Source organism: Limulus polyphemus, unplaced genomic scaffold (genome assembly GCF_000517525.1).
Source record: "Limulus polyphemus unplaced genomic scaffold, Limulus_polyphemus-2.1.2 Scaffold68, whole genome shotgun sequence".
In the NCBI taxonomy this organism is placed as follows: domain Eukaryota; kingdom Metazoa; phylum Arthropoda; class Merostomata; order Xiphosura; family Limulidae; genus Limulus; species Limulus polyphemus.
The window spans coordinates 710,577-721,729 of NW_013665678.1; the positions used below are offsets into that span (position 1 = coordinate 710,577).

At 30.8% G+C, this 11,153-nt stretch overlaps 1 protein-coding gene across 3 annotated transcripts in view; it reads left to right on the plus strand.

Annotated features, from left to right (window-relative positions):
• The window catches only part of LOC106465550 (nucleolar transcription factor 1-A-like), a 77,647-nt gene extending 67,315 nt beyond the window's left edge, over nucleotides 1–10,332 (plus strand). For all 3 annotated transcript variants that reach the window (XM_013925777.2, XM_013925793.2, XM_013925787.2), the window contains 5 exons: nucleotides 315–386; nucleotides 821–1,004; nucleotides 2,105–2,221; nucleotides 6,805–7,020; nucleotides 8,113–10,332. In XM_013925777.2, the coding sequence (XP_013781231.1) occupies nucleotides 315–386; nucleotides 821–1,004; nucleotides 2,105–2,221; nucleotides 6,805–7,020; nucleotides 8,113–8,220 (697 nt within the window). In that variant the 3' untranslated portion in view covers nucleotides 8,221–10,332. The remainder of the gene's footprint in view (nucleotides 1–314; nucleotides 387–820; nucleotides 1,005–2,104; nucleotides 2,222–6,804; nucleotides 7,021–8,112) is intronic.
• Nucleotides 10,333–11,153: the final 821 nt, after the last annotated feature.

Below are 11,153 nucleotides of genomic sequence, written 5' to 3' on the forward strand. Positions count from 1 at the left end.
TTCGTCCTCCCACCGACGTACTATTAATAAATAAAAATAACATTAATTTAGTTTTTGTTCTGTTTCTAGGACGAAAATAAATACTAAAGTGAAATAAATAGTGCATGTGTGTGTGTGTGTGTGTGTGTGTATATATATATATATATATATATATATATATTATACAATTTTAGTATTAATTGTAAGTTTCATGAGTTTAGATTACAGAAGTTAGGAGGGATTGAGAAAGACATGGACCTTGCAAAGATTTTAAGTTATTTTTGTTCATTGAAACTTACGGACATTTTTATTGAAAATTTTCTGTTTTTTATCAGAAAGGAAGCTGGACATGAACAACCTATCTCAAAGAAAGGATTGTTCAAAGGAGAACCTAAGAAACCTCCTCAGTAAGTAATTCTAGATGAATTACTATCATATTTAACTGAATAGTATAGTTGACAGAACTTGTCTTAATTCTTTAAAATGTTGATTGACTTTTATCATTTCTTACTGAAGTAAGATAACTTTACTGAGTGCCTGACTTGTCTAGATAACTTCTGAATGTGTTTAACTTCGCTTAGTTCTGTTGACGGTCTTGCTTCCATGGTAACATGATGATTCTAATGTGCTTGTCTAATTTTGAATATCTGTATGACCTGATTATTTAAGTTCTCATGTAATAGTTAACATCAGATGGCTTTTGAATTTTGCTGATTTTTATTTATGCTTGAATAACTTATAATGACTATCTTGTTCAGCTGATTTTTGCTTCTTTTGTTATATTTTTTGCATGAACTTGTGGTAAGTTGCCAGTTCTTTTAAAAAAAACATTTCTTTTTAGGAGTGGGTATGCAGTCTTTTCTTCGGAAATGCTTAGCATTCTGACAGAAGTGGACCCAAAAAATAGAATGGCAGAGATTGCCAAGCGCTGGAAAGCAATGTCTAATGTAGAGAAGGAGAAGTACAAGAAGCGGTCACAAGATTTAATGAAAAAATATAATAAGGAGCTTCAGAAATTTTTGAATGTAAGTTTAAAATTTGCTTGATTAAATATTTTGTATCACAATATTTAAAAAGAATGAAATAGCTGTACCAAACAAACTGTAGCACTGAAATATTAAAACTGAAATTACTACACTAGGCATACCTGCAGCACTTGACATGAGTTATACACCCAAAGTAACTGCATTGGTCATAAGTTTGACTGAAGTGGCTGTTCAAAACATGACTGTACTCTGGGGACATTACACCAGATATATCTGTATTAATGCATTGATTAAGCTAAAAATGACAGTACAACTGATTTTGCAGCACTGTACATGATTGTACATTTGGAGTGGTTACATCAGGCAATTAAGTCTTGTTCTGATCATTTTGATTAGATGTTTTTCAGTTTCACAAAGAAAATGAGGATATAATAGGCTTTGAAAGAATCCCAATTAAATTTTTGTTAAGATAAATGATCAAACTGTTCTGTGGATCTTAAGGTCAGTGAAGTCAAGTTTATATTGCTTGTAGAAATGTGATTGAGGGGTGGTGATGGAAGTAGATCTGGAATGGAGGATATGAAACTTATTGTATACAAAACTTTAAAAAGAATGTATTTAACATATCTGGAGGAGAGAAAGAGATAAGGTATCAGAATTTGATGGATGGTGGTAGTTATAGACAATGACTTTCAAAGGTTTACACATTTTGTGAAGCATAGATCTTTACTCAACCTGTATCTTCACCATCACTGTTTATATGCATCAGTCTACTATCAGTTTGAAATAAGTTAAATATCAACTTCTGATGGCTGAAACACATTACAATTTAAAGTTTATCTTAACTGTTTATTATCAGTGCATCATGTAAACTTCTAAATTGAAACTTTTGTATAAGTAATGTAATGATAACTCAAAAGATCATGCATATGATTTAAGTTTCTCCTTATCACATCAGTTTGTAACAGATTGAGGTAAGAATATTGAGATAAAGCTCTTGCAAACATTACTTTTTAAATTAGTTATGAAGGTTTACACTTTAATATGTTTAGAATGATGTTAGATATTTTTACTTGAATAACCTGAAACCATAACAGAAAGACATTTCTTAATTTCAAATTCCTATTACATTCTTACAGGGCCTTACACCTGCAGAGCGAGAAGCATATGATCAGGTGCGTTCTAAGAAGGGAAAAGCTGATAATAAATATGCACAGTTGTGTAAAACTGTAAAACCACAGCCACAGACTGGAAAGGTAAATTAACCAATGCTTAAGAGTACTTATTAAATTCAAGGTATAAAAATAACATAAATGCAAGATTTTCTTTTGTGAGAATGCTTTTCTATATTTTTATTCATAATATGTAGCTTTATAAGGAAATCTTACACCATCAGCTGTCCAGGGATTTTTAATAGAATGGCTGTTTTTTTTCTGTCATTTTTCTCTTAACTTAACCCTTTACACACTGTCAATCCATTTAGCATGTTGCAATGTTTTATAGTTAGATTCACAATTAAAATAAACTTAATTAGTAATTTGTGTCAATAAACTTGATATCAAAGGGTAGTTTATAATTCTAATTTTTATATTATGTAAGTTTTCTTAATTTCAAGAATATATATCTAAAACAATTTTTACTTGTGTTACATGAAGTGTGTGTGTGTGTGACTGCATTTCTTTCGTAGCTTACACGAATTCAGTAGTGTATAGCTTCTACAGTATCTGACTAATATAAATACAAACTATACATAATGATAAGGTGGAATGTTTATTTTTCAAATCTTAACTTCTCCATTTGTTAAGATATCAGTATATTTTTTTTTAACCCAAGACAGAAGTCCTGCGCATCTATTGTTAGCTTTCAAGGCTGTTTTAAAAATCACGTGTTCTTATTTGACGTACATGTTTATAACCAATAAAAAGTTGTTGTTGTTTTTTCTTTTTCAAGCTTGCAGCTGTCCTAATAAGTTTTGTTGTGTTGTACTGTTTCTCATAGAGGTATCAACTGCTTACATGGCAAAGTAATGCACTAAAACTATAAAATTAAAAGAATATAGACATGAAAGGTTGACAGTTGAAATTTTGAGTTTGATTAATTGAAGATGTGACAGCAAATGATTCATTGAAAGAAGAAAAAAGATATTATTCATTTTAATTCATAATTTTCAACTTTTCATTTCACTGTACTATGATGGTTTAGCTAGAGCAAGTGTTACAGTAGAGAAAGTAACAGATAAAATATAGTTTTACAAAAAAAACTTTATTTAGGAAGTTCTAAATGTAAATGAAAAGATGCTTTTATTCTTCGCATAAAAATTACCTTGTATTCCAATTGTCTCAGTGGCTATAAAAATCACAAGTCTTGAGTGTAAATAATTTATCAAAAATCATTCTGTACAACAGAACTTTAATGTTTTCTAAAAGCTTGCCAAATTTCTTATAACTACACTTTGTAAATTCAGAGTTCTAGTATGTATAGCTTGAACATTCTGGAGCTCAGACCAGTGGATTGAGTTATGTGGAAAGGGTTAACCATACTCTATTGTATACTTTTTAAAGATTTTAGATGCTAATTGAGGATCACGTTTAATTAAATGCATGTAATAATGTTTCATCTATTAAAATTCACTTATAGTCCGAGTTTTTTTGTTTTGTTTTTTATATATATATATATATGTAAAAGAATCATTTTGAATATCATATTACAGTTTTTGAATTCACCAAATTTACTGAATTATTTGCTAATATGAATCTAATTCAGATTCTTTCTTTAACCCTTTCATGGTGGGCTCGTGCAATTTGTGAAATCGAGTCACGAATTTCACTTGAATAACAGTATATGTGGTAACTCTGAGATTTCTTAATGTATTCTCTCAAAAACTGATAAGATTTCATTAAAGATCATAAGTATCTTGTACACAAGTATTGAGGTTTTTATAATTAAGTGTCTTTACAAAAATGCTACTTTTCTTTTGTAGTCACTCGCATTCAAACTACTAACAAATCGAGTACAAAATGATCTTCATTTTAAGTATAAAGATACTTTTCTTCATCTTATAGTTTTAATATTTCATTTGCATAATCTCTAGAACCTTCTAAAAGTATATCAAAATTTTTAAGGTAAAATTTTATTTTCTTTACCATATCACTAACTCTAGCTATTATCAATAGCAAACAATGCAAGGAAATTAAAATTAGGAAATATAAAAATAAAAATACATACAATTTAATTTTTTATAGAATATCTTTAAACAGTTTCCTTTTGTTAAATTCTTAATTTCATCTTTTTTTTCCCCCCTTTTCATATATAGTTAATTTTTAAAAGTTTCTTGTCTTTTACAACTTTTTATTCATCTCTGTACAAGTCAATGGTGCCCTTGAAACATATTACAGTTTCTTTGGGAGATATGTAACCCTTCACCAAAATTTTTTGTTCAGCACGTAATATTTTGTAAGCCTTTAGAATGGATGCAAAGTATGATGTATTAGATCGTCAAGAAATTAATGTTGTGTTTTGGAACACTTTCATTAACCATGCCCCAAAAAACATACATCACGTATAATAGTTAAACGAACCTCCTAAATGTCATGTTAGTGTAGCCTGTATAATATGTAAAGTTTAGTATACTCTAATCCCTTATATTGATGGCACACGTCGAAACACATATTCAGCATGTAATGCTGTTTGAATACAAGAAGGGAAGCAATGCCTCTATAGCCACAAAGAATACGAAAGAAGTTTATGGAAATGTTTTAAAATGTTCATAAGTGTCAATGATGGTTCAGCAAATTTTGTTCAGGTGACTTTAGCCTTAAAGAATGTGATGGCAAGGGCCAACATGTTGGAATTCATATTGATGCTCTGAAGACGCTTGTTGGGTCTAACTCAAGGCAACACACACTCGTGAGATGGCCCTGAAATTGCATGTCTCTCATGAAACAATATGTAAACATCTAAGGAATATGGGAAAACTCCATAAGGGAGGTGTTTGGGTGCCTCATGAACTCTCCGATGATAATAGTTTCCAACGTGCTTCGTCTCTTCTGGCGTGTAATGTGCGTGAACCATTTTTGGACAGAATTGTCACCAGTGATGAAAAATGGATTTTCTAAGCGAATATTAAAAGCCAAAACCAATGGCTCAGTCCTAGACAAAAACCACTTCCGGCCCAAAAACTGGATTCCATCCGCAGAAAGTGATGCTTTGCATTTGGTGGCACATCGAAGGAGTAATTCATTTCAAACTCCTCAATCCACAATGAAATGTCAATGCAGAGATCTATAGTCAGCAACTAGAACGTTTGAATCAAGCTCTTCATCAGAAATGCCCTTCACCTGTCAATCAGAAAGGTGTTCGTCTTCTCCACGACAATGCATGACCACATGTGTCATGTTTGACACAACACAAGATTATGGAGTTGGGTTAGGAAGTTCTCCCCCCACCCACCATATTCTCCGAATATGGCACCATCAGATTACCGTCTTTTCTGTTTGCTGCAACACGATCTTAATGGGAAAACGTATGCAAATATGGAAGGTGTTAAAGAGGACATCGACATCTTTTTTCTTCAAAGCCAAGTGATTTCTTTAATCAGGGCATTAACAACCTAATTGTAAGATGGAAGAGAATCATTGATAAGATTGGAGACTATTTCATTTTGTTTTGATATACAAGTTGTTCGGCTTTTTTCATCCAAAAAAAAGTGACATTAATTTCTTGACGGCCTAATATATTTAAAAATATTTAAAACTTTTAATTATGCATTTTAAACGTAACTAATACATAATTAACTAGAATATAATAGTAAGACCTAAATGCAATTTAAACTGGGTTTCTAACATACTTGGGTAAGAAGCAACAATAAGTGCTGTAGTCGATCAAGCAGCCAACAATACTATACTCAGTTTCATGTACTCTGCGATGAAGACTTGGTGCCAATTTCAAAATAATTGTTGTTAGTTTATGCTGTAAAAGGAGTTCTTTCTAATTGTTATGTACACATTTACTTAACGTTTACATGGAAGGGATAAAGCTCAAATAAATCTGAAGGTGGGCATGGAAGCTGTCAGAGGTTGAAAAAGTTTTTTACATGTTTTAACTGTATTTGCTCAGAGTACTTTGGAAGGGAAAGGTCAAAAGGTGGCACCAATTTCAAAATGATTGTTCTTAGTTTATAGTGTACAATGAGCTATTTCTAATTGTTATATACACATATGTATGTAACATCCATATAGAAGAGATAAAGCTAAAACAAATCTGTTGAAGGTGGGCATGGAAGCTGTCAGGGGTTAAAAAATTTATTAGTTGTTTTAACTGTATTCGTTCAGAGTACTTTAAAAGGAATGAGTCAAAAGGTTATGTAAGCATCTTATTGTTTAGATGTCCCTCTGCACAACTACCATTGTGTATATTGAAGATACAGAATTTTCATAGCTCGTTGGTCAAGTGAAAATACATCAGAAGTTTTAAGTAGTTTTTAAAGGCTTATTTTATAATAAAGAACTTAAAACTTAGATGAAATAAAACTTTAGATGATAACACAAATTATAATACTAAATTCATTCACATACATTGATATTAAAGATGTTTAATTAAACTTTGAATTTAACAAAGTGACTTGCGCAGAAAAGAGTTTAAAAGGGTTCCCGTTCTGAAAGGGTTAATGGTGTATATGTTTGTTTATTTTTGTTTATTCACAGAAACACACACACACACAAAGCTGAGAGTTCTAAGATATTCACACTACTATACACAACAGAAGTGTTTTAGTTTATAACATTTTCAAGAAATTTTGCTTTTAAAAAGTAAAACCTATTTTTTATCTCATCTTTTTTAGGATATTGCTACCAAAAAGGAAGAAAGTGAATCCGAAAGTTCAGATGATGATGAGGAATCATCATCTGAGGATGATAATGATGATGATCAGGAGGAGCAGTCAGGAGATTCTGATGATTCAGATTCAGGATCAGAAGAATCAGGGAGTGATTCTGACGATGATGAAGATGACGATGATGATTCAGATGAAGATGAAAATGATGGAGAAGCAAAGAAGGTATAAATTTGAATTAACTTTGTAATAGCAGGAGTCATAAAATAGTTAATTTTCATTGATTTTCCATCATTATTTTCTTGTTCTGACTCAGTGACATCTATAAATGTGCCATATGATTATGGTCAAACACAATTAAAGATTTTTGCTTTCATAATTTAGTAATGGTTCATCAACTATTCTCCGATCATTCTTTCATTAAACATACATTGGTCTGGAAAGTATAAGCAAGTTGATTTTTGTCTTTCAACAACATACAAGTGCCACTTGAGAAAGTGCTTCATACTCATTCGTAAGACAGTGTATCTTTTAATAATATGAATTCTAATACTAAGATGAGGTTAAATTGAGATCAGTGTAGTGAATACGTGCTTGAAATTTTCAATTCCTCAGTTAAATATTTCGTTTTAAAGGTGCAACTGTATTCATTTTGTGTTTTTTTGTACATGTATATGTAAAACCTGTATGTATACCACATTTGGCTTAATAGAAGGATTTGTTTGTTTTGAACCATTTACTGTAATATCAACTCCCTTTGATATTCTTTGAAATTTTGACACAACTTTTAAGTTCAGTTAAACAAGATTTATATAATTTAAATATGCCTTTTTTTCCCTCTCTCTCTCTTGAAACATTGCTACAATTGTGTTCATGATACTAAAGTAATCCATTAATCAGTTCTGAAATTTTATAATTTTTCAGCGTATATATGTAGCAGAAAAGGTGGAAAAGCCCAAAATGTTTCAGGTGTTTAATAAAAGTAATGTATGCAATTATAACTCAATTATTTTTTGGTATTATCTGTATAGTTCAATAAGGTTCTGTTTAAACAGAGAGATAAATAAATAAACTAAAAACTTTTTGTCATATTTTCAATACAGTTGTACATGGCATTAATATCCTATCCTATGTGTTGTGAAAGTGTATGAGTTACAGGTGCCTGACATAACTGACCTGACCAGCTGCATTGAGAAACAGGTATTTCAAGAGACATAAAGCTGTAAAAGTGATAATTAAGTTGAATTTCTATCACTTTCATCCTTCATTTTCTTATGAATTATTTCATAACTTCTACTTTTTTTCTTTCATTTGTAGGAAGGAAATGAAGATAGTAGTTCAGAAGATAGTGACAGCGACAGTGAAAGTGGTAGTGGGACTAGTGAAGACAGTAGTGGATCTGGATCTGAAAGTGAGAAAGAGTGAAATTCTGAAGAGTTGGAAAAACAATGGCCAAAAAAAAAATATTTAGATATATACTGACTTCTTGGACACTAATTTGAAAGTGCCTTGGGCAACTTTAAAATAATACTGTATCCATTTTCACATGAAGATAAACCTAGAATGTATCTTATTTCTGTTCTTCTCATACAATAGCCATAGAAAAAATTTCTTAGTTACCCTAGCAACTGGGTTCCTCCTAAAACATTTTTTTACTGGATAAATCACCTGCATAACAACTGAGATTCATTAAATACACACACCATTTAAACAGGTCTTTACCTTATTAAAAACTGGAATTCTTTCTAGAAAAACATCCACAGAATAGTAATACACCCTAGGAAGTGGGTTTTATGAAAGAAAATTTCATGGCTTGTAAGATGCACAGTTAACAAGCTTCTTCATAGATACTGTCAGTTGAACAGCTATATACCTTAGCCACTGGGACTTCCTTGGAAATATTTGTGTAAATGGTCAGTATGGTAACTAATGAAACAAGATATTTTCTATACAAAAATTACCTAATCTGTAACCTACAGAAACAACTCTGATTCTTCCTAGAAACTGTTAACTGAACACTAAATTTTTCTTATCAACCAGGATTTTATAGAAATTATCAATTAATCGGTTATCTTAATGTACATCATTCCATGATCTGTTCTTGAAAGTATTAAATAGACAGTTTTAGGATTCTTGTAAAGGTATCAAAATATATATATATATATAAATTTACATAGGGAAGGAAGAGCTTCCATTGTTACTTAAACACTGATACAGTACAGGATGATCTTAAATCGAGGAGTGCTAGAACATAGTATGGTGATTGCTTACACCCAGTAGATAGCTGCATACAGCAAGTTCCTTTCATTTCATTCTCAAAAATATTTCACAAGTATGGACACATTCAATTACACTAGCCTGTTTCTCATACCTTACCTCACTAATTGTTCTAATTTGAAACAATACAAAAAATGCTAGTTTTTACAGGACCTATTACCTTTTATGACTGTGGTCATTCTTTGTATTTCAGATGTATTTTTGCACGTTTATACGGACGGCACAACTATCCTTATTAACAGAATATATATGTCTATAGTTGTAATTTTTTTGCAGACTGTTTCCCTTTGTAATGTTATTGATAAGCATCATCTTATCTTTATTAATATCTGATTTGGATTTAAAAAATATTTGCTTGACTGGTTGTTACTCAAGCAGTTTTTAGAGTGAGTTAGAAAACATAAGTATACCCTACCCCCTGCCATACACACACTGTTTACTGTGATTGTATGATGTGACAATGTACTGGATGGACCAGAATCATGTTTTTTGGGGTTTTTTTCATGTATCGTCTTGTTTTAGCTTTAACAACTTTTCTTATTTACTGCACTGCAAGTCTGTGAATATTCCTTGGCTAAATCACTGCGTGCTATCAAAAGTTCAACATATTTCAGGCAGTTGTGTGTGACCTTCACAGTATATTTAATTTGCAAGTTATTCAGCTCTTCTTGTGGTTGTTTTTGTACACATAATTTGTATAGCTTTAGCTAATAAGTTGAACCAGACTTGTTTTCCTGCAAGCTATTGCATTGTATTTTGGATTATTTTGCCATTTCTTATAAAGTTGATTATATATGAAATAACTGCATCACTTTCAGTGTTGAACTGGACATTGGCATATGAGTAATGCATTTGACCAAAGATTAATTTTCTTTAGGCACAAATATGTGGAGCAACAAGTAGGGTGGAAAATATTTCAGTCCACTTGATTTGCTTATAAAGAAGTTTACACAACATATTTGAGGCAAATGTGTAATAAGTTGAAGATTCATCCTTTTTTCTTTGCCTTGACTTTATCTGCTCACAACATATTATCCATGTTAGTAAGAAAAAATGCTTTTCTCTCTCTCTCTTTTTTTTTGCATGAGCCATATATGAAAATGAAAGACAAACTCTTGAATGTATTATTATTCTATGTTGTCAATTTTCCTATGTTTAAGTGGTTTTGAGCATTTTCTATCAGCAGTGTTTGTTGATCATACTGTTTTCTCAAGTCATGTATGAAGTCTTAGAATGATAATTAAAATATAAAAAATAGTAGTTAATAGTAAATGTGTTTGTAATTCCAAAAGTTACAAATCACTGAACATGTTTGTCTTATAAAAGATAATGCTTCACTCTTGGGTTCTATGATTAATGAAGATTTATTTATTAATAACATCATCAACAAAGTGGATTTCAGTTTCTAAGCTTCCTACAAGAATTGTTATGTGAAATTTTTAAACACTATAATTTGAAAGTATCCAAAAGTACAGGTATGCATCTAGAATACATCTTCCACAAAGATAACTGTGAAATAGTCTTTGGACACAAAGCAGAGCTGAAATGAGTAATGTCTGGAACAAAGTAATTGGAATAAACAAAATTAACTATAAAAATAATATCTTTGCACTATCATGTGACTAAGTTGGTGAACAGAAAAGTTGGAAAAGAATGGAATTTTTGTTATATCTAAACAGACCCTAGAGCCAGTTTGTATATTAAGAAGTGAACATCTAAACCCTAACAACTTCAAGGCACGGTACATTACAATAATATCTTTCTCACAGAATCTGAGGAAATTCTATTGCAACTGTAAAAGGCTATACAATCTAGCCATAAGTCTATTATATAAATAAAAAAAGTGAAATTTGAATATCTTAAAATTGGAGAAAAATTGCTGATTTTATAATTATTCATTCAAATTTTTTCTTACCTTCAAGTACTCAGTGTAACACTGTTTGCATTTTAAAGTAACTATAGTGAACAAACTATTTAAGACATCTGGATTGGTTAAATAATTGACCTCATTATTTTACTGAAATAACTAAAATTTAATAAAAAATTAATGCAATATATATATATATATATATATATATATA